Source organism: Scleropages formosus, chromosome 2, assembly GCF_900964775.1.
Source record: "Scleropages formosus chromosome 2, fSclFor1.1, whole genome shotgun sequence".
Classification (NCBI taxonomy): Eukaryota; Metazoa; Chordata; class Actinopteri; order Osteoglossiformes; family Osteoglossidae; genus Scleropages; species Scleropages formosus.
The window spans coordinates 34689664-34714664 of NC_041807.1; the positions used below are offsets into that span (position 1 = coordinate 34689664).

At 45.7% G+C, this 25001-nt stretch overlaps 1 protein-coding gene across 2 annotated transcripts in view; it reads right to left on the reverse strand.

Moving 5' to 3' along the window:
- Window positions 1–25001, reverse strand: part of LOC108933485 (segment polarity protein dishevelled homolog DVL-1-like) — a 37224-nt gene that overhangs the window by 7816 nt on the left and 4407 nt on the right. For both annotated transcript variants that reach the window (XM_029249739.1, XM_029249740.1), the window contains exons 2-10: window positions 15684–15753; window positions 14745–14866; window positions 11199–11317; window positions 4959–5097; window positions 4288–4381; window positions 4024–4093; window positions 3767–3906; window positions 679–755; window positions 82–149 (exon numbers count right to left, since the gene is read on the reverse strand). In XM_029249739.1, the coding sequence (XP_029105572.1) occupies window positions 82–149; window positions 679–755; window positions 3767–3906; window positions 4024–4093; window positions 4288–4381; window positions 4959–5097; window positions 11199–11317; window positions 14745–14866; window positions 15684–15753 (899 nt within the window). The remainder of the gene's footprint in view (window positions 1–81; window positions 150–678; window positions 756–3766; window positions 3907–4023; window positions 4094–4287; window positions 4382–4958; window positions 5098–11198; window positions 11318–14744; window positions 14867–15683; window positions 15754–25001) is intronic.

Here is a 25001-nt window from a genome sequence, read left to right on the forward strand (position 1 = left end):
ACATACCAGAAGATGTTAAATGGGGGATCAAGACTGTTTGTGTATGACTTGGATAGTGTGCAACGCAGACTGCCATCTCACCCCTTGGGATGGTGAAGTAGCTGCGAGGGGACGGGTCCCAGCACTTTGCCACCGTGAGACTGATGGGTCTGCAGGAGAAGATGGTGGACAGCAAGAGGACAGAGCGCAGACATCACACATTCAGTCCATCTACTACTGCCGAAGCAGCAGAGACATATAACCCATTTTTTGTGCTTTCATTCCGTTTCCTTTTCATTTAAACACCAAAACCAAGAGTGCAATCACTCTGACACTGAGTCACATCGTAGAGCTACGCCACATAAATTGAGTGTATCGATACAAACTTGTCATGCACCACTACTGAATTTCCTGTTCTATAGCCTCTAATTTAGCATAAAGGCTCCACGTAGCTGTGTTCACCCAGCATGTGCTGACCCTGGGGCACTCCACATGTGGGATCCCATTCTGCACACACATCAGCAGTAATCTGGTGCGTGATGCTATTAGTCTATTCTCAGAAAGTCGAATAGAAGAAACCAGCTTTTCCCATTACTTATTTACAACCAGTGAAATCTCAACAGAAGTAAAGAATATGAACTGCTTTTTGCTCAAAGTTAACCCGTAAGAATATGCATTATCAGGCACTGGTCACATTACCCGGTCTTGGAGACGATCTCCCGGAGAATTCTCACTGCGTCGTCATTGCTCATGTTCTCAAAGTTCACGTCGTTCACCTGTACAGCACAAACCTCTAGTTACTTGACCGTCCTGCAGACAACCTAGTACCACCAAGACATGCATGTGTGTTAAAGGGGAACGTCACGACTTTTTATTGTCGGACTCTCTGTAACACTTACCTGGGTGTGTGTCTACACAGCACACTGGTTTAAAGTCCACTGCCTGCACAAAACACACATTCTAAGAAGTTAAACTACCCCAAGTCTCCACAGAAACTCTACTGAGTATCAAAATTCAGCCAGGCCAGGAGGTGGCATAGTGCTTAGGGCTGCCGCCTTGCATTTCAATGACCTCCTGCTGTAGTACCCTTAAGTAAGGGTACAAACGAGTGAATAATTTAGCTTATTAGTTGCTAACATTGTAAGTCATTTTAGAGGGATGCATCAGCAAAAATAATAAGAAATAATAAAGTCTATCTTATGAATGCACCTTGCTGATTCATATTATTCAAATGATCCTACAAATAAATTTCTGTACAAATTTTCTTAGTTCAATTCACATAAATATTTGTTATTTTTGTTTTGATATGCAGGAAGTATACTGATGCCTGATATTCCATGTGGGCCTGTCATTCTACCTGGGACCTTTGGGCAGTTGGCTACCATTCACCTCATCATCAACAAAAATAGATTTACTTCAAATTTTTCAGAAATTTTCCTGTTAACCATTTTTAATGTTATTCACTACTACAGAGAGCAGGTGACAATGCAGAAATTATTTTAAAGCACGAAACAACAAATAAGTCCAAGCCTTCAGATAAGTGTGCACTGGCAAGAAATAGTCCTTTTTGAATTCTACAATGTGGGAGGAAAAAAAATTTGCAACTCAATGTCAAATCCTTACAGTTATCGATATGGCAAACAATGTATTATGTTATTAATCTTTATTAAATCTCACCTTTGTCCAAAGCGGTTTAAGATATTGGGTAAGCAAGGGTACTACAGCACGAGTGAGATTAAGCTTGTAAGACCACATTCATAAAGCGCACACCATCTGCTGTTCCATGTACGTTAACTAAAACTCCAAATGAGTGATCCATGTCCGGTATTGACACACAGATGTGTAAACGGGTCAACTTCCCCCGCGAGGCACATGGCAGCATATGAACACATAAAACTAGTTTGCACAGCACCCATAAACATGCCATTGATAATCCAGCCATCCATCCAGCCATCCATCCATCCATCCATCCATTTTCTTGCCCGCTTGTCCTTCTAGGGTCACGGTAGCAACAGGGAGATCAGAGGCCCAGCTGCCCCTGTCTCCCACAACTTCCTCCAGCTCAGCCTGGGGGATCCCCAGCCGTTCCCAGGCCAACTGTGAGATATAATCCCTCCAGCGGGTCCTGGGCCGACCTCGGGGCCTCGTCCCAGTTGGCCGTGCCCGGTATACCTCCAAAGGGAGGCACCCAGGGGGCCATCCTTATGAGATGCCCGAACCACCTCAACTGGCTCCTCTCAACGTGGAGGAGTAGCGGTTCTACTCTGAGTTCCTCCCGGATGTCCGAACTCCTCACCCTGTCACGGAGAGTGAGTCCCAACACCCTGCGGAGAAAACTCATTTCGGCCACTTGAATCCGCGATCTTATTTTTTCGATCATTACCCAAAGTTCATGACCATAGGTGAGGGTAGGGACATAGATCGACCGGTAAATGGAAAGCTTCGCCTTATGGCTCAGCTCCCCCTTCACCACTACAGTCCGGTACAGCGACTGCATTACTACTGCCGCTGCTCCCAGTCTGTGGCTGATCTCACGCTCCCTTCTCCCCTCACTTGTGAACAAGACCCCAAGATACTTAAACTCCTCCACCTGGGGCAAATTGATAATTCTGTACAAAAAGTTAACAGTGACAGTCATAATCGCATTATGGGCGCTTAAGCGGTAATGCTAGCGTAATATAATAATGCCTTCTGCAACACATGTCACATATTATCAAGGTCTGCTAATGCTGCTAAATCATGTGAACCTGAGCCGAAACGTGTCTAAAAAGTAAAGCCAAGATTAGTCACGCACCGATGCGATGCCTCTGCTAAAGACGTTCTGCATGCTTTCCGTTTTTTTCTCTCCCCCCACATAATTCGCTATTCACATGGTCTTGTCTGAGCTGCAGAGCTACTACGATTCCACACTGAGAACACCTGGTCTTCACGAGTCCATGTGACCGTAAAACGACCAGACAGCGACTCCTGATAAACCGGCATCGTTAATGATGAGTTTGTGGATTTCACAACGTATCCAAATACACTTTACAACAGTTTGCTTATTAAGGGGTATTTATGTACCTGCAGCTATGTATCTTTCTCCTAAGGTAATGCACAAATTGTGTTTTCTACGAGATGTGCGTCGCTTTGGAGAAAAACATCTGCAAAATGAATACATGTACATATAAATGTAGCAGTAGTGGGTTCTTCATCAGCGTTTATCTCTGCTCTTCTCCAGCTGTGGTCCATAGTGGTACTCCTCACTGTATAGTTGCTGTCCTTACAACACACACACACACACACACACACACACACACACAATCATCTGAACCGCTTGTCCCATACGGGGGTTATGGAGAGCCAGAGCCTAACCCGGCAACACAGGGTGTAAGGCTGGACAGGGGGGAGACACACGCAGGACGGGACGCCAGTCCGTCGCAAGGCACCCCAAGCGGGACTCGAACCCCAGACCCACCAGAGAGCAGAACCCGGTCCAACCCACTGCGCCACCGCGCCCCCCTTCCTTACAATACATACACTTTAACCTTCTTGAATATTCGATGTTTTGAAGGATATTTTTCAGAAGTGCAGTCTGCTCCCACGCCATGGCCAAATTTCTTTCCCTGCAATGACACCAGCCTGTCACTCGGTCTACAGGATCCGTTAGCAGAAAATGGAGCAACAGTGAGAAGAAACAGAGAGAGAGGTTCTGGCGTCTGTCCTGCTGGGCTGCGCTGCATCTTATTCAAAGCACACTCAAAGTCCACAATGAGCGTGAGCCTTGAACCCACTGAGCCCCACTGACCTGTAGGAGCATATCTCCAGGCTCAATCCTGCCATCTGCAGCCACGGCGCCCCCCTTCATGATGGAGCCGATGTAGATTCCCCCGTCACCCCGGTCATTGCTCTGTCCCACAATACTGATTCCCAGGAAGTTGTACTTCTCTGTAAGAGATGGAACGCAGTGAATACACAGCATCTACCTTCGGGAACAGCATTAAAGCCACGGAAGCTGCAGTAACTGCTATGCAGAACTGGAGAAAGGGAAGAGGATCTCCTTACCCATGTTTAGGGTGACTGTGATTATATTGAGGCTCATAGTCGAGTCTGTGATGCTGCTGAATGAAGACGACTGTAGGAAAAGGAATTAGACAGGACTTTCCATGTTACACAGAGCCATGATCCCCACCAGAAATATTACACACGACCATATTCATTTAGTGGTGCACCACACACACACACACACACACACACACACACACACACACACACACACCAACAACAGATGACACCTTACGCCACACTTCTGTGCTGTGTCAAACTCACCCGGTCCATTTTGGCCACCTTGTGTCTCCTTCGTCGGCGTTTGTGTCTCCGCATCAGTCGAGATGAGGAGCTCTGCTCTGTGGAACTGCTGAGTCTGGCGAAAAAAGGAGTAGAGGAACACAATGGACAAGAAGATGACGAGGTTGATGGAGAAAGAAGAAAAAGACTGACATGTTTTGGAAAGAAGATAGGGAAGGAGATGGATGGAGATGGTGAAAGGGATTAGCAGAGAGATGAAGAAGAGGTAAAAACAAAAAAGGGGAACAAAAAGGGAAAGCAGAATTGTGAAGAAAACGGGAACAAAGACACAGAAGGAGAGGGAAAGGAGGGCGAGAATGGAGATGGTGGAGGTGAACAGAATGCAGAAAGAAAACAAGATGGAAACGCTAAAGTCTGGTTGATATAAAGGTCTGTAGCTCCACAAGAGAAAACAGCAAATCAAGAACAAAGCTGCATAAAATGATAGAGATGGAACTGATGTGTTTGGTCCTGCAGCTGCACCACAGACAAAAAACAATGAGCTGAACCTGAGATGGTTCACAAAACATCCTGAACATTACAGCCTGGAGCGAAGGACCCAGAGATCAGCAGCCCAACAGCAGAAAACAAAGGATTAAATGACCCAGCTTCAGGAAAGACTTTTGTGTTCGGCCCAGTGAGAGCGCACAGACCTGCTGGCGTCCTCATCGTCCTCGCTGTCGATGAAGGAGCTCGACTCCAGCTCGCTGCTCATCATGGAGGTGCTATCGTAGCCCATGGCCGAGTCGCGGGCCGCACGCTCCGCCTTGGCGTGGCCGTTCACACGGGAAACTGAGAGAAGAGGATGAGGGAGACGGCGCCCACGTGTCTGCGGTTACTTACGAACAAAGCACTGGTGCGGAAAAGGGACGGAGTGACGAGGAGAGGATGCTACAGGGAGAGAAGGTGGTCATGGGAAACCGTGGAATGATTAAGAAGGATGATAACCAGACACTTGTAATACTAACAGAATAAGAATTTGTATAAACGGACATTTTAAATGGATTAGGACTTATTAGCAGCACATCCTGGTTTGAAAAAGTAAACTGAACTGAGTTCAACAAAAATACCCCAAAGGTTTTAAAAAGGCCAAATGGTTCATGAAAGTCCGTACTCTCCGGAGGATCTTAAGAGGAGATGGGTTTCATGAGGAATAAAAAGGCGTTTTTCTATACCCCTCGACTGGGCCCCACCTGGACCCCCTCAAACAGCTATTTATAGTTCTGAATACATACAGTGGAGTGGGCGGGGCTGTGCCTCAGGGTGGCACCGGATTGGCTGGAAGAGTCTTGCATGACGACGAGGTCGCTGTGAGCCCTGTCGGACCTGGAGTCTCCGCATACTCCCGAAACACTCCAGCAGAGTTGTGGTCCCCATCGCGCCCCCCCGGCGTCACACAGCTACACACACACAGGAAAGTCCTCTCTACAACCAGCACTCACGCACGTCTGCTCGCTGACTGGACACGTGGATATAAGCCTGCTGGATTACTCCCACACACACACACACACACACACACACACACACACACCCTTTCAAAATAAAGAGGAACACCACAGAGTACAGATGAGTGAAGCAAAGGCATGCGAAAGGCCCCTGAGCTCTCTGCAGCTCACTCTTTAATGAAATCCGTTCACCGGACAAGCAAGAGCTCCACTTTGTCTACAGTGAAGGATTTTAAAAAAACAAGGAAACAGGAGGAGAGAAAGACGAGGGAGAGAGAGGGAGAGGGAGAGAGAGAGAGAGAGAGAGAGAGAGAGAGAGAGAACCCATGTAAAAGAGAGGTAATATGGTTTGATCCTTTGCCCATGACAGAGCTCTGAAGGTCACGGTGAGAAAATGCGGATTATTCCGCTCAACAAATGGCCGAGATGGCTGTGTGCGGATCACCGTGACCATGACCATCTGGACTCGGCGTCGTACTGAACGGAGCGGTGGGACTCCCCAACGACAGCAGCCTGACTGAGCTGACCAGGCGCGGGGAGGCCACATTCAAACCACAGTGGAAGGACGCAGTAAATCCCAAACATTTTCACGTTATTAGAAACACACGGAGATGCTGCTCAGGTACGACATCACAGCCAAAGCTTAAAACTTTTCCTTGCTGAGTCTGAGTCAATTTCCCATTTTATTTTAGATTTATCGAGACAAGTTCATACAAGGGGTTCTTTAAGCATGTTTTTGGAACTGCCTGCCATCCTGCAATGTCAAAGGCCGAATTCCGACAAATACAAGATAATTTTTTATAATAGTAATTAACTGGTCAAAATTACGCAAAACAATGGAAGAAAATTTAACAAAAAAAGTCAATGCACTTAATGAGAAACAAACGTACAACTTCAATAATAGTACGAAGCTATTAGTTTAATGGAGGAAATTCTGAAAAAAGTTTTTCTGATGAGAGGACAGAATTCAATGTGCTTAAATCAAGCGCTCAGAAAAACTACTTTGGTCCAGTTACAGCAATTACTGTAAATAAAATGCATCTTGAGGAATATTAGGGGAACTGACACTTTGCACCTTGGTGAATTGCTCACCAAAAATAAATGCACATCTAAATTTAATACTAAAAAAACAAATTACAACCACATTAAAAATGCATAAACTACATGTAGGACAAAGTCAGACGTGAACTTCATGACCTTAAGAAAGCATATCCTACATACGGCAGACAATCAGTGAAAAGTTCTGTTCTTAAATCCTACCTGATGGTGAGATTTAGGAGAAGAATACAGACAAACCTCTTATCAGCAGAGCTGGAGCCCAGACTAGAGCACAGCGGCAAGAGCATGCTTCATTCCCGCTCCCTGGTCACATGCATGAGCGGCACACAGTGCACCAATCCCTACACACCACCCCCCGTCTGACTACTTCACTTCCCTACACAGTAATCCCAACCAGAGTTATCCTTCAGCTCTCATCACCAGTCACCACCAATCATAGCTCTTCTTCAGTTCCCTACCAACAAATCTCAGCAAGTGTTGTTCTCCAGTTTCCTACACACCAAACCTAACCAGGATTGTTCTCCAGGTCCCGACACATCAAACCTAAGCAGCGTTCTTCGCCAGTTCCTTCCACACCAAAGCTCATCAGCGTTCTTCTTCAGTTCCCTACCAACAAATCTCAGCAAGTGTTTTTCTTCAGTTCCCCACAGACCAAACCTAACCAGTTCTTCTTCAGTTCCCAACTCACCAATCCCAACAAGTGTTCTACATCTTCCTACACACCAAACCTGACCACACTTGTATTAACATATGAGTGCAACAGGCATTTAGACCACCAAGCCTACACATCATGGAACCATCTGTGGAACACCTGGCAATGGTACCAATGCACAGCATACTGTAGCTCTATAATTGTTCTGAATATTTCCAGGAAAAGAAACAATCAGCTGTATGCAAAAGAATTCACCACACAGCATCTTGAGGAACACTCTCTATCCAAGACGCTCGATTTCATTAATGCAAACTTCCAATGAAACTCACAACACTTTTGAAGAGTTATCTTGTTCTTTTTACCTTTGAATCTGCAGCTACTGTAACTTGCCATCTTGTTATCAGTATAGCCCGTGACCATTAATTCCAGCAACATTTTTGTCTAACTTCAATTGCAGTGTAAGAACATTCAATGAACTCGCCTGTAACCTTACTGCAATTATGAACGACTGACCACTTAAACCACATTAAAATGCTTTCGACTCCCTCTGTTTCAATGAATAACTTAAGTCTGTTGGCAAAAATGTGCGCAACTTTGACATATTTTAATATAATTTAACAGATGCTACTTTTGTAAAAGCCTTAGGGAAACTCTTAAATATTTCACTTTTATCTTGACTATTGGATGTAGAGATATAACATGATTTGCAGAGGAAGATTGTTTCCTTCTGGAAGATGGCAAGTGAAGTGGCTCACTGCGGATGGAGGACAACTCGGACTCCCTGGCCCTCGCATTTAATTATCTCTAACAAAAGCCAAGGAAGCTGGAGGGTCCCTCAATCGGAGGACACGACACCGGAGTGATAATGGGTTTTCCTGGACAAGGCGGCAGGGGGGACATAGGCTGACACACATTTCCAGTAAGAACCAGTCCACCTCCCATGGGGCAGCACTGGCTGAAGAGGCTGAGCAGGGATTCAGGATAGCAGGGAGCTCAAGGGTGAAAGGCGGGAAGGATGCAAGAGATGAGGGTTGGACGGCATCTCTGAGCCGCAGGAGGCTCATTTCACTCCCTTCTAAGAGGCAAGGCATTGTTTAAAGCCATCCCGGCAGCAAAAGGCACAAATCAGCTCCAAGAGAAGAGCAAACCTGCTGTAGCAAAATTCCCCAGACAGTGGTGCGGTGAAGATCCACACAGTAAAACTGGCAGGTAAATTAAACGAGAGAGGAGATCTGATCCCTTCATGTTCTAATTAACTCCATTAGAGTTTAATTAATTCTCTCGGAACTGCCTGGTGATTCAGTTTCCAGAAACAGAGCGTGCGAAGAACACCGAAAGCCGGTCGGATCGGGCAGCGCTGCGGAGCTGTGGAAAAGGTTCTGACCTCAAGGCCGGGCAGTTGCAAGGCGGGAAAGGATGACAACGTGATGAACGGGTAATGAGCAACGAGGAAAATGCTCCAGATAAGAACTTCCGTTGAGCAAAGGGTCCACGGAAAAACATTTGCTGAGAAGAACTGTCGCTGCCAAGCTAAAACAAGTGTCCTACTTACAGTTTGCATTTAGGATATTTCAGCAGATAACCCGTTCTGCAAAGTGTGCACATAAATACATGGGGATTAAAGGAAAGCTCACAGCTTCCACAGCCTGCATGAGAATGAAGTCTGGTTTCGGACTAAACGCGTTCAGCACAAGGTCACCAGATGTTACACAGGTCATTACATGAAAAGAAGCCAGCATCTGACCATGGGGTCAATTCAGTAATGAAGGTGATGAATTCAGTAATGGAAAGATGGACAAGGTGGAGAAGGGAGATTTTAAACAAGTGGGGGAAAAGGTCCTTTACAATAAGTAGCAGCACAGGGGTAAAGTCCTCCCCAATGTTCTGGACCGGCCTAAGGCACCATCCTCCATATCTGCGCGTAACTCCACTGAACACTAGTTCTATTATTTTTTGGTCCCCCCCATTAACCAACATATTACACCACTGACTTGCAGTCAGTATTTAAAAAACACAATGAAATGCACACAACATTCTCTATGGGTAAAAACAAAGGGTTTACACCTTCATTCACGCGTTCTTTCTTATACAAGCTTAGAAAAACAACCCCCCTTTCGTACACTCAGCACATCTTGTCTGGCTGTCAATTAGGTGATGTTAATTAATGAGTCCTGTGTTAATGATGCCACACGCAAGGGACCAATGCATCCAAGCTGTTCCAAGCAGCACCACGGTAACAGGACCCCCTCAGCAGACCAGATCGGCGTATCAGTGAGGTAAACTAGTCTGTTCGTCTCCCAGTTCCACAGACAGGTAGATTATAAAGCAAAGTACCAAATGCCACAAGCTACCACAAAAGCAGCTGTATCTTTGCTCATTTATGCAACAAAATTAATAATGAAAAAAGAGGACAGTGGACTGACTCAAAATGTTTACATTTATTCATATAGCTGATGCTTTTTTCCCCAAAGCGACTTATAATTTTAGTCTACCTACAATTATTTGTCCATTTGTAAAGCTGGGTAACTTTACCAGAACGACTTTTTAGGGTAAGTACCTTGCTCAAGGGTGCCGCAGCCGGAGGTGGGGATCGAACCTGCGACCGGTGGGTCCGAAGGCAGCAGCTCTAACCACTACATTACCAGCTGCCCCAGTGTTTATGTGCTTAGTTTGATGCTTGTGCTCCATCCACTGTATGAAAAATATTAATAATCATAGAGCAAATACATGCATCTGCTGCTGCTTATATAATGTAAGAATTCTGATACCTCAATCTGTTCATCCACACTAAGGACAGGGCTTCCTCTGGGTTGTGTGCCCTTCCCGCAGACAGCGGGACACGCTCAGTATCGTAATTAAGCGTACACGTTTCACACACATGGAGTCGACTAGACAAGCAATGTGCGCATTACACACCCACACACCCAGCTAAAATGCGAATCTCTTTCGTTATGAATTATAGCACTGTAATTTGAGAAACCTTAATCAGAAATAAGCAGAAGAGGACAAAATACACTGGTGTACAATCCCGGTAGCACTTTAAGGGAAGCCTTTGTGTCCGAGTTTTATCTAGTATTTTAAAACGGAAAGAAAGCAAAAGAAAAGCAAAACAAAGGAATATAGGAGAGAGTGCTTGAAAAAAGCTGGAAGCGCAGCGGTCAGGTGCCAAGTCGCAAGTTGTCCTTGCAAGAGAAACATGTTTAAAACCTGTTTGTCGCCCTGATTACAAATGCAACCTTTCTCGGAAGGTGCCATCACTTTGCACGCGTCGTCCCTGCTTACAGGCGCTGCACCAGCTCACTTCTCACAGTTCGCAGTGACTGGAATCCCAGCAGCACCTCCCTCGGTGTTACACAGGCTCACGTGGACCCCAGTGAATTACTGATGTCTTACCGCTCCTCACCCCTCCTCTTCTTTCTTCTCACCTTCATCCTGTCGTACTCTTAACCCTCCGCCCCGTCCATCTATCCTCGCCTTCGCCTCCTCCTTTCCCTCCACTTCCACACAACACCTGTCTCACTGCCAGTCGCACTCCTAGCTACTTCCCCAAGGTTGCTCATCCTCCTGCATTACTAGTTACTCAGACTCCACCCAAGCTGCTGCTCCAGGGCTGCTCCGTTGGTACTCACTCACCCGATCTTGTCCAAGATCATTCGGGACTCATGACCTGCAGCAGCAGAGCAGCTCAACCTGCACATCTACTCGCACACCTGAGAGGACAACCCACTGATACTCACACTCTGCTTCGCGGCCCTTCCTCCGGGTCCGCTCCCTCTCCCTCTCGCGCCGGTGGCTGAGGAGGGACTCCGTGCCCGTCTCCGTGTCCAGACCGTCGCGGCTGCTCACGGCGTTGGCGCTGCGATGCAAGAGGAGAACATTACATTGCAAAGCCCATAAACAATGTCCTAGAGTGCAGTGCTCCACTCATCATGGTAGTGATGCCTGGCTGAGAAGAGCTGGAACTCAGTCCAGATAGTAAACTGAGCCAATACCGGTATGCTAATTACACTGAGCCACCCATTTATAAAGCAATGTAATTTTTACTGCAGCAATTCAGGGTAAGAACCTTGATTCTGTGTACTATAGCAAGAGGCGGGATTCGAACTCGCAGTTGCCACCACTGTGCTACCTGCCGGCCCACATACAACTAGCCACAGAGATGCAGATCAATCCTCATCAGCTCTTTACATGCACAGATAATATGGCCTTAGGAACACGTGAAATATTAACCCTTCGAAAAACAAACAGCAATAAGAAAACTGCTGATCAGCTTGCAGTAGATTTTTGAAATTCAATCACATGATTTCTGGCCAGTAAAACAGGGCGATGAGGATCCTCCTTTCGTTGTGCTGTACGATGAGGCCGGTTCTCAGGGTGTCACATGACAGACAACGAAAGGACTCATTGAACATGGAGTGTGTCCTATTCGCTGCGTAACTCTCGTGGCAGTTCAGTGTCGTACTCGAGTGGGACAACGGAATAGTAACGCCACACGGATTCGACTTCAGTGATCGCATGTAGACCAGCAGTCATCCACACACACACACACAGAGTTTGAAACTGCTTTTCCCGAGCAGGGTCACGACGAGCCGGAGCCTAACCCGACAACACAGAGCGCAAGGCTGAAGGGGGAGGGGACGCACCCAGGACGAGATGCCAGTCCATCACAAGGCAACCCAAACAGGACTCAAACCCCAGATCCACCAGAGAGCAGGACCTGCACAAGCCCGCTGCGCCGCTGCACCCTCTGTTGACCAGCAGTTAGACTGCGTTTTCTTCTTTGACTAAATCCATAGCATAAAACCGGTAAATCAAATTATTTAACCTCTCCAAAGGAAGCTGCTGTGAGATTGTTTCTGGAGCGTTTTGCTTTTCCGTCGCTGCGACAGCACTGGAGCCATGATACCAGCGACTGGGTATTAATTTCCATTAAATTTATCACCTTTGTTCGTTCCGCAGAGTTCGGACCGCTGTACAGACACAGCTGCAGCTCTGTGACGCTGCCGGCAGGTTCGGGTTCACCCCGCACACACACTGACACTGCCTCCCACACCATTCCTGGACATGAGTCATGCCATCCAAGGGAGCATCAACGTTCAGTCTCGCGTCCTTCAGCGCCAGTGCACTGCATTACGTTTGACTTAAAATACCGTCGTGCGTTATGACTACACACATGTTGTGGAATGCAGCGGCTCGTGACTGGGGTCTGGTGAAGGAGCCTGCTGGCAGGTGACTGCACAAGTCCAGAGGGACAGCAGGCACATCAATCCCACAGCAGATTAGTGTGCAGGGAGAGGGTGCAGCTGGGTGACTTTGCCGACTCCTCTGCGAGATGAAAACGGGCCGTTTTCCAGCGCCCTGAAATCCGGATTACCCCGTGAAATACGTCTCTCCTGCCCCTATAGAGCTACTCCATTAGTCATCCCTCCTCCATTATACATTCGCATGGCAAACGCAGACAGGATGCAAAGCAAAACACTACATGCAGCTATTATAATATGTAACTGACACCGACAGCGGTTCATTTGTGATGGAAATGAGGGCGTTTGGTCCAAGAGTTTCTGCGCAAGTTGGCTCGATGTGAGTAAGTGACAGATGAGGTGTGTGAGCGTGTGAGATGGAAGCCTGCAGTTGCACATCTCGCCATAAGGTGGCGCCAGCCGGAGGGGGCGGATGAGGTGGCTCGGCGATGGCCGACGGCAGCCGGCGGAGGGCAGTAAGGAGCCAGGAGAGCCAAGAGTCAATAAAAACAGATACTGTGACTTGACAGATCGCTCCTTCCCAATATAGACGCAGCGGCGGCGGCTGCAGTGGCAACAGGCTGGGGCAGAAGGACATTTTTGTCTAATTTTAGCTAGGAACACCGCTGAGGAGCTCAGAAAACATCTTCGCGTTCAAAGTCGAGACGCAGATTAAAGTTATATAAAGGCGTAGCGGATACAAAACCAGCCCGTTCCCGCATTCATATCCCACAGCGAAACACCAACCATTGTTATTTCTCTTTCATCTTTTCTTCTACAGCTAATTGAGCAGGGATGAGCAAATTTTGCTGCGGAACACAATGAGAGGCTCTCTCTCTCTGTGAGAGGTTCCCTCAAGATGTTTACATTATTCTTCCAGCCGCTTCTGGAGAGCATCCATTATTAAGCCCATTCGTGACGGCAGTTGGACAGGACCGAGCAGGCCGGGCTCTGTGTGTGTGTGTGTGTGTGTGTGTGTGTGTGGGGCACAGGCAGGAGTCCTGAAACACATGAGCCATTTTACCACGTGTGCAAGGCGGTGACTGTCTCAGCTACCAACTCGTGTCCCCCAGGTAGACAAGCCCCTCTCAGGAAGTCCAACACATTTACATTTATTTATTTAGGAGACGCTTTTCTCCAAAGCGACTTCCAATGAACTCTATGTAGTGTTATCAGCCCACAGACCTTATTCACCACAGTGACTTACACTGCTAGATACACTACTTACACTGGGTCACTCATCCATACATCAGTGGAACACACACACTCTTTCTGTCACTCACACACTGTGGTGAACCTGAACAGCATGTCTTTGGACTGTGGGGGGAAACCAGAGCACCTGGAGGAAACCCACGCAGACACGGGGAGAACATGCGAACTCCACACAGACTGAGCGGAGACTAAACCCACGTCCTCTCGCACCACCCAGGTGCTGTGAGACAGTAGCGCTACTCGCTGTGCCACCATGCTGCGCCACCATGCTGCCTTCACACATGGACTTGAGTGTGTGCAGCAGTGAGTCGTGGACTACAGCACGGACGCGTCACACCTAAACTGTACGTTTTTGAGTCAGCCGGCAGCGTAGCGCTTAGAACAGTCTCCTTGTCATCAAAGGGTCCAGGTTCGGCACCCACCAACTGCTGTACAAGCCCAGAACAAGCTACTTACCGTCAACGATGAGCCAGCTGTGCAAACAGAAAATCATTCTAAGTAGCTCAGTGCGCAAATCTTACATTGGACAAAGGCGTCGGCTCGACAAATACATGCGAATGAAAAGCGCATGACAGCAGGTGGGGTCTTGTTAAAAGCAGGGGTTTGTAACTTCACATCTGTCAGCTCAACTGTCAGGAGGAGCTCCAGCTCCTTCAACAGCTTCATTGCAAGTGGGCATTTTAAGTGCAAAAGACGTTCCTGAAAGCGAAAGCCTAGGGGCAAAGAAGAGGTGTGTTGAATTGCAGGTAAATGCTGAGAATGACACATGGAGTCATAGTCGCGGTAGTGTGTGTCGGGGTGCGTTTTCCTGAGCGTGAAGCGAGTGCTCACTGGAAGGAAGGGGGCCTGGAGTCTCCGATGCCACCGGGCCTCTCCAGGGGGGGCGGCAATTCGGGCTGGCTCTCAGCGCTGTGGGAGCCTCCGTCCGAGTGGGCACTCTCGGCCAGGACCAGCTGGGGACAGACAGGGGGATCGGGGAGGGTGGACACAGGGACAGGGTGTCAGACGGCACACGGGACACCGGTGGGCGGGGGGGCTGCAGAACGGCTCACAACCACACATCTGTTCCCAGACACCAGCTGGGATGTAGCAGATTGTATTCATTTCCTTGTGACAAGTGTGTGCGGCAGTTTATGTAAAAGCAGCAGCTCCTCTCTTAGGGAACAAAGGGCTGCAGCGAGATCGCACTCCCGCGTCACCAGATCCGCTCACTTCGTACGACTCCGTCCCGTTGGCCGCGCTCCTCGGTCCGCACACACAAACACGCACCAACATACAGCCCGTGGGGAGTCATTCACTGTCCCGCTGCTAAAAACACTTCCCGACTGCAACGTGTAACAGACCAGCGCCAGGTAGCAGCGTGGAGAGAAACCTTTCGAACGAGCCGACACACTCAAGTGTGTTTTAGCCTTGGGCAGTGCGGTGGTAAATGAAATAATGTAGCTGCTGCTTTTTGCTTCCTTTGGGATATCGGTGTAGAACACTTTGTCAGAACACTGCAGTACGAACGTACTGTTCCGCATGCAATTTAAAGCACGTAATTTATGCACTAATACATATTCAGCAAAAATGATGGAGTGCAGCATTGAGTGACCATGTGGTGTCGGCAGGGATGTCACCAGTACACACTGCTCTAAGCCCCGCCCTAGTGCTACTGATATCTAATGACAACGCCACACAGTGCTGTAAGCTCCGCCCATCACTAGACACATCTCACGGAAATGGCTGAATGTGCTTAAAGCCCCGCCCTCTACTATTCATCAGTCTTACCCAGGATACCACCCTCCCGTTGAAGCATGGCAGCTTGGCGTTGTCGTCGGAAATCTCCTCCTTGACAACCCTGCAGGAAGCACGGAGAAAGAAAGAGACAGGAGGTGAGGTCACAGGAACATGGGTCCGAAAATCCCCCTCGCTGCTTTCTGGTTGGTGAGCAGGGCTGGGACCTACCGGAAACAAGGGGCCCTCAAATCACTTTTTGTTTTAAATACAGTGTTGTTACTGTACTTTTCACACGACGGTGTAGTACACTATATTTATTTTATAGGACACTACTAGTTTCGCTGTTGTAATTTTGTGTTACTAACCAAGGCGAAGGGCACCAGCAAAAAATTTAGTTACAAAATCAGTTGCATTAAATGCATTAAAGGGGCAGCAGGGGGTGCAGTGCTTAGGGCTGTTGCTGAAGAATGAAGATTCTCCTGCCCTGATCTGCCTCGATCTTACCCTTCGTGCCCTGAATCGGCCCAGTGAAAAGTTCCCAGCAGCATAAATGGGTAAATTGCTGTAGCTTAGTACAAACCAAACATTTTCAGTTGTGTTGATGACAAAAAAATTTAAAAAATAATAACCAACAAGGACACAAAAGAGGCGTGTGGCCAGAAAAGAGGTGTGCTCCATTTCTGCGACTCCAGAGAAGAATGGCACCAGCAGGGATGCACAAAGGCTGTGTGAGCTGGTCGGCGCTCATTTCGTTACACTGCATCTCCGTAAACACTTAATGCAGCAGCAGCATGGAGTCAGAATCATGGTAAAATGGGACATGACTTTAGCCAAAATATCTGCTTATGAGAGAGAGAGAGAGGCAGGACCAGAGGGGTGGGGGCAGGGCACCAACAGGGGTCACGCCGTCCATATCAGAGCTGTAAATTCCTCCCAGTTACCCTGGAGGCCCCCTCGACCCCCCGCTGTAGACACACCTGCTGTGCTGGTGTCATCATTCTACAGGACAGGCAGCAGGGACAGCAAGGCGAGCTGCCGCCATCGGCTGGAAGGACCCAGCAGGCAGAACATGCCCTGGGGGATGGGGATTTGGTGCGGTGGACAGGGTCACGAAGCAGGAAGACTGGTTGGGAGTCAGCAAACTCCTTACATGTAACATTGTAAGTCGCTTTGCAGAAAAGTGTCAGTTAAATGAATAAATGTACATGAATTTATATGGCTCCTTATTCACCAAAAATCACAGCTTTTCTCTGACAACTGAATTTATAAGGACGGTACATCTTTTATAAGGACTGGTCAAGGGTACTACAGCAGAAGGGGTATTCGAACCACAGTCCTTCGATTACACAGTGATTGTTGTAACCACTATGTCAACTACTGCCCCAAAGCTGTTCGTGAAACTTTAAAAAGAAAAAAAGAAAAAAACTTAAGGTTGGTGTCCCTTTAAAAAATGCTGAGCCTCAGGATCCTTCTTGTTAACTGTCATTTCTGACAGGTGTTCTCTGATTTGATTTTCGAAGCATTTCAGTTACATATTTTTTTTTTTTTTTACTGCTGGGATTTCCATCAGATGATTGTGACACAGTGAAATTTGTCCAGACAGGAGGAAAAGCAGCTGGCACATTTTTCTGGCAGAAATAAATTCACTTCACTTTAACAGGCTCTAAGAGGCTCTGATGCACAACACAAAATTGGATTTTTATTTTTTTTTTCTTTCAAACTTACAAAATGAACCAGCTCTGAGTTGAAGAGGAGGGAGAATACAAAACCCATTTTCCAGGACTGGATATTTGAATACAAATCACAAGATAATGTTGGTGGATTATAAACACCACTGTACTGAATATTCTATGAGAATTAAATATGCATTTATGTTCCAAGGCCACATCTTACATGCACTGCGCGTTTTAAAAGGAAATCGCTAAAGACATTCAACCTTAAACTGCGGATAATATGCCGTATCAGGAGATTAGAAGGCCCCAGTTGCAAGGAGATAAACAGAGACGGACTCAATCAATGCTCACAAATGAAGTCTGGGCTGCAGGATTTTCAGAGAATCGACAAACTGTAGGAGAGCTGCTTCCTCACTCGTGGCTACCAGAAGTCTGCAAGAAGCTACCAAAAATCTGCAAGAAGTTCAAACTGCCCTTTTTTCACTGACAGATTTATGTTAGAGCAACATTTGCACAATGTTGCCTCCATTTCCAGATTTAGGACTCCTGGTTAAGATGTGGCGTGAAGGAACAATGCTGGTGCCTGCACAGTCGGTGCTCTTGCGACAAGCCTTGGGGACCTGAATACATCAAACCCTCTCCATTATACCTCAATAATAATGACAAGAACTGGTCTCACCTCATGACTGGTCAAAAATCGAAAGTTTGCAGGTCCTGAATTTTGGCTTTTGCAAAGGAATGAGTGCTCTCTTCCCCTCAGCACTGCTGAGTCCCTTCTAGCATTCAAGAAGGACCCCAAAACCCACCTCTCTGGAACCCTCTTCTGTCCCAATCCCCTAACAGCTCCCTAAATTTGCATCCCACTTGACATCCTTATCTGTGAATTTGCTCTCTGACTCGATATGCAGCTACTTCGTGCAAAGAGCAAAAATGGAGATATTGGAGAAACGATGACCTTTGCATTGAAATCTCTGTCTGTTGGGAGGTGCACTTTTGTTTACTCTCAGTTGTACAGCACTCTGGAGAAGAACACCTGCTAAACGAATGAATGTAAATATGATGAGCCTATATGCGTGCTGCAGAGCACGTGTGCATATAAATAACATTCTTGATTATGACTAGTTCAGCAGTTCTTGAGGCCGGCACCCATTCCAGTATCGCTAGTTACACAGACGGACTCTGCATCGGAAAATCTTTCCTTTATCAAAGCCATTTTCTACAAAACATTAGATTACAGACAAATGAGGGGTGCTGACATTTCTGCAATCACATTTAGAAAGAGCAATGGAACCAGACTCATTTAAGGCACATCTGAGGTAAACTCATGGTATTGTACACATTGCTAGCACTTCCGTGTTAAAAGCAAAGTGATTTTTCTCAGCACCCGGTGCAAAGCTAGAAAAGTGTCTGCAACACTTGCATCGCAGCAAAGGTTCCTCCCCCGCCCCGTCATCTTATCAGAACATGTTTTGAAAGCAAATATGTATTCCAATTCGCCACTCCGGCTCACACGACGCAGCTGGTCCACCAGGAGCGTCTTTCCGGCGAACGGCACAGAAACCGGTGAAACAACTTCATGACAAGAAATGATAAAAGGGATCACTGAAATTTCAACATGAGAAAAGAACGCAAGGTGTATATGGCATGAAGGATGAGTAGCGCTTAAAGCAGCCTTGTGACTGAAAGTCCACCAGTTTGAACACAACCTCATTTTGAGTCACGTTGGACAAAGGCATCGGATAATTTAAAAAGCAGGCTCATCGGGGTGATACATTAACCTCACACAATACAGTGCTTACATTCCAAGGGTTAGTGGGGGCCGATGTTTCAACTAAATAAATCCGTCCGTTCAGCAGTACCAGTCATGTTTTTTTTTTTTTTTTTTTTTATATTTATAAAGTTAGGAACAGTCAGTATCGTGTTGAAGGACATAGACTTGGAACCTGTGGATTGCTGGATCCTACCCATCTCTCCACTGTTGCACTAGTCCTTGAAAAAGTACTGTACTTATAGACTGTACTGTAGGTCATGCAATACACCACACTTTTGATAAAAACACTGCATAATTATTAGGGGATACCAACCGAGATGGTGCTTAGAGCTGGTTCCTTGTACGTGACGGACTCCGGGTCGAACCCCACCTGCTGTAGTATCCACGACAGAGTTACTTACCCTGAACTGGTACAGTAAAAATTACACTTATGTATAAATGAGTAATTAATTATGAAGATGAACAGTGTAAATCAGTCACCTGTCTACTTGGCATGTCATACTCAGAAGAGTCAATTTGGATTTCAAGGGAAAAACTAAATAGCACCGTTTCATAATGTTAAAACTGTCAGCTGTTCAAGTTGCTTCTGACAAAAACATGCGTTGCAAAAATAAATGATGTTAAGGGTGTTAGGCTTTTCTCGATCTGTACAACGGTGTCAGAATCATCTGGTCATCTGCTCTTCGGTTAAAAAGTCCACACCTATTTTTCACAAACGATACAAAAAACGTCAAAAGCTCTAACTTGTTTTGTGATTCGGCGAGTGACAGATTCTAAATAAATGAACACTAAAAGTGATGGGTGTTTAACTGACACGCAGGCGGCATTTCCCGAGGTACAGGGGAAGCACTGTTGTCTGAGATTTATTTCTGTGATTTATGTCACTGTGTGTCATACAAACGGCAGGCCCTGGGAGAGGCTCGGAGAACACACTCATTATTAATGCACAAAGAAGCACTGCAGGGGGGAACAGGGAAGGCAAAGTGATCGATCGCTGCTTCACGCTTCTATGTGACAGACGCCAAAACATCACGTGTAGCAACAATGAGCTATGCAGTAAAATGAAGGCAACGTACACTGTTTTACACACATTGAGACGCTGTAGAAAATCACAACTGAGCCCCCAAGAGGTACAGTAGCTGGAAAAAGCAGCAGATTCCATCAAGTGTTACACTTTCATTAGAGTGACAAAGCCCTAATGACACGAAAATTGAAAATATATCTCCGCCCTGGTAGCGGAAAAGAAGTTAAATGATCAGCAGCATCCACCTGCGGTTCAGTGTGCAACTCTGAGGTACATCGGCCTGAATTACTGTCTATTTAGTAACATAAATATAACACGCAGAATGACACAGACACAAAAAGGGAAGTTCATACAAGCAATACAAAACACCTTTCCTTCAATCCCTGAAGATTTAACATAGACCTACGCAGAAATGTGAGGCTCAAAAACGAGCCATTCGATGATTCACAGAACGAAGGCAACGAAACTGTCTTTACCCTGGATTGTTTGGTAATTTTACTACAGCAATTTAAGGTAAGTACCTTGTTCAAGGGTACTGCAACTGGAGGTAGGATTCAAACCTGTGACCAAAGTGAAGACAAACATTTGTTCTATTTTATAGAGTGTCCCTCAAAATAAGGAGCCCCAAGAAGGCTGAACATTGAAGTGTTCGAATGTTTGCCGAGCTTGGCATTTAGGTTGCAAACGTTTCGTCACCATAAACATATCGAACTGCACCCCATCTACAAGCCAATACGATGCAAGGACCAACGAGGACCTAACCGGTATCGAACCGGTTCCGATTTGAAACCAGCAACCGACCAATCAGAAATCAGAAGAACTGCTCATGCTAAAGGTCACATGAAACCAACCAATCACATCCAAGCTTCAGGCAATCCTGCTCATCAAACTATATATAAAGGAGGAAGCATCCAACACAAAACACACAACGTGCACACCGATGATGTCACCTCGATTGATTATGAAACCTTTGCAACCTAAATGCCAAGCTCGGCGAACAACCGAACACCTCAACCATCTACCCGAGCTACGAAGACCACCAATATTCTCTATGATCCTCAGGCTAAACATTATTATTAGTTATTCATTTAGGTCATTCTTTAATTTACAATGTTAAGTTTATACACTACGATTCTTAGATTTATTTACCCATTTATACAGCAGGATAAAAGTTACTGTATCTAAATACTTTTGATTTCAGGGCAATGGCTCTAAGCACTATGCCAGCATCTGCCATAGGTACCATTGAAGGGGATCAAACTATGACAAGTACAGGATGAGAAAACCTTGGGGAGTCTAGCACCAACTTCCTGTGTCCTTCCAGGTATGACAACACTACACAACTGAAGGAGCACATTAGTGCATACCTAAAGTGTGTTTAATTCTCAAATGTGTGCAGTTCATGGAAAACGGCAAGGCGAGTCCACCTTCATCACCTGGAGAAGAACAAAGGTAGTGTCTTCTCCCAGTGACCCCCATAGAGTGGTAGCCTTGAGCAGGACGCTGGAACGCAGCGTCCTCAACAGGAAACGTGAAAGCTTTGTTATCATTTATTTATTCATTGAATAACTGTCCTCCACTAGAGAGCGGAAGAATATTACGTAAATTGTTTGGCATGTAGATGCCTTAGGAGTGACGATAAAGAATGATGCCTCGCACAAGGACACACATTCACCGCTCTCAGGTGAAGTCGAGGGGACTGGATTATCACCTGCCCATTTTGCACAATAATGTGAACCACTCCTGGTGCTTATGAAATTTCACGTTCCCTTTCAATGTTCACCTTGGAAAAAAACTACATTTGGATTAATACGCTGTGAATATAAAATATTAAATACGGTTATATTCTTCATCTACCGTTCCAGCTGCAAAAAAAAATGCTCTCGCTGAAAGGTTCAAACGTCTTCCCATGTGCCACATACAGGGCACTGATAAGAGCAGAACACACAGCCTAGTTTTACAGATAACTAGCGCTGTGGAGATAAGGTATAGTTTTCAAAATTAAATATGAAATAAAACCATTATTTTTAATTGCTTTACAGACTCTTGCCTAAAGTGACTTCAGAGAGTAGCAAGAATTGACATAACTTTCACTTTTCACACATCCATAATCATTAACCAGTTTTCTAACATATCGGGGCAGCGGCTCAACACCATTAGCGGGGTGCGAAGGGCGTGAGGCACAAGGCACCCTGGACAGACAAGTCCACTAGGATTATGATTCAATTTTATTCCATCTTCTCTTTTACTGAAAAATTAAAGGTTAAATGGGAGGCAACTTTCTCCTTGCACTTGAACCAACAACTTCAAGGCACTGCATGATTTCTGGCATATGTGTTAATGTATGCCAACAATAAAAACTGATGGTTTTTTTTTAAAAAAAAACTGCCCTTATAATACATTGGAAAAAGTCATTCTACAGAAATAAAGAAAAAAACAAAAATAAAAATCTACATCGGCACACGTATCACACATATTCCAGAGCTGTACTGGGCCTGCCCACTTGGGGAACAGTCTGAAATTAATCATTTCATACGAGGATAACACACACAGCATCACCCGCCAAGTTTCCATCTGAGGTGTTGTAGCAATAATATGGCTGGTGTGCGAGTGTTAAATATTTACAAACAGCGGGCCCAAACGAAAGCTCTGGCCAGCACCACAGCGAAGTCTGAGATCCACTTCCTTTGCTGTGAAGCCGGCAAGGAGGCAGGCATCCACAAACGTTCAACTGCCAACAGATGTCCTTCCCTACCACGTACAGAGAACTGGTGGAGCACCATGCTGCCCAAAGGGAACTACAAAATATTCAAACAGCACAGGTTACAAGTTTTTCCTTTCCGACATGGAAAAACTCAGTATATTAAAATAATTCATATGTGGAACACTGGCTATGATTGTTCTGAGCTTCAGTTCTGATGATGTTTGTCCGCTCACACTACTGGAAAAAATTTGTACAACTGCATAAAATGGTTTGTCTACTAACAGGCATTACATTTATGTATCTGGAAGATGCTTTTCTCTAATGTGACATAAATACTAGGTTTCCTTCTGAAATGGCACATAACACAGTGGTAATGTGAGTGTACCTGGGGTTCAAATGCCACTCCTGTTGCTGTACATGAGGCAGGGACAGCTGGTAGCGTATTGGTTAAAGTTACTGCTTTTGGATTCAAAGGATGCAGGTTCGATCCCCACCGCTGGCTGTAGCACCCTTGAGTAAGGTACTTACCCTAAATTGCTCCAGTGAAATTACCCAGCTATATAAATGAGTAAATAATTATGTTTGTAACTGTAATAATTGTAATCTTAACATTGTTAAGTTGCTTTCAAGAAAAGCATCAGCTAAATTAAATGTAACGTTGTACAGTCCACGTACATTGCGTTCATTTGGTTTTTTAATTTGAAATTGAAAAACAAAATGCGAATTACGATGCCTTCATTTGTATTCATTAATACTGAAAGCAGAAAAATTAGAAAAATAGCTTTTTATTGTTTCTGAGCACGCACGAAAATGAAAAGAATTTTTCTCTTTTCATTTGATCATACAAAGTGTAAAAATCAAAATCTCACAATATAAAATATGACGACCGCCCTAAAGTACACAATATTTACAATCTAACAAGTAGCCTAACCTAGAACAGGCAGCACAGTGGCACAGGTGTCTCACAGTGCCTGGGTGGTGCGACAGGACGTGGGTTCGATCCCCACTCAGTCTGTGTGGAGTTTGCATGTTCTCCCCGTGTCTCCATGGGTTTCCTCTGGGTACTCTGGTTTCCTCCCACAGTCCAAAGATATGCTGTTCAGGTTCCCCCATAGTGTGTGAGTGACACAGAGAGTGTGTGTGTTCCGCTGATGTATGGATGAGTGACCCAGTGTCAGTAGTGTATCTAGCAGTGTAAGTCACCGTGGTGAATAAGGTGTGTGTGCTGATAACACTACACAGAGTTTGCTGGAAGTGGCTTTGGAGAAAAATGTCTGATAAATAAATGTAAACCAGAACTTTATGGTGCTTTTAACACCTGCGTTTAATTAGTAATAAGATTCTTAAGTAGCAGCACCTGAAAAATCCTGGTAATTTTCTCGGTGGACATGTCATCCTCCCTCACTGTCATTCTCTTGCTGCTTTTCAAAAGCACCTAGTGATCCATATTAACTTATGAATAACTCGGAGCAAAGCCAGCATGTTTGATGAAGCCACTGATGGATTATGCGCAGTTTCAGTTTGTTTACACCCAGGTTGTTCAAGAATACTACAAAACAAAATAAAGTCAAAAAACAAGGTGGCAAGAAACTATTATTAAGGCACATTTTAAATATTTTCATCAACATTTTGAGCAAAAATGGTTTTTAAACATAGTTAATTCATCATTTGTTTTTCATTTTTAAAACAAATGAAGGGGGGCGCGGTGGCGCAGTGGGTTTGACCTGTGCCTGCTCTCTGGTGGGTCTGGGGTTCGAGTCCTGCTTGGGGTGCCTTGTGATGGACTGGTATCACATCATGGTGTGTCCCCTCCCCTCCAGCCTTGCGCTGCCAGGTTAGGCACCGGCTCGCTGTGACCCCGCTCAGGACTAGCAGTTTCAGTCAGAGTGTGTGTGTGTGTGTGTGTGTGTGTGTGTGTGTAAAACAAATGAAGGCACCGTAATTCGCGTTTTGTTTTTCAATTTGAAATCAAAAAACAAATGAACGCAACATACACAGACCCTGTACCCTTAATTAAGGTACTTGCTCCGGTTTGACACAGTCAAAATTACCCAGCGAAATACATGGATATCCAACTGTAAATAGCTAAGTATAGTACACTTTGAACTCTAAGTAACCTTAGACAAAGGTGTCAGCTAAAGGAAGAATAACGTTAATAATAAAAAAGGATAATCATGCAAAAATATGCTTCGAGACT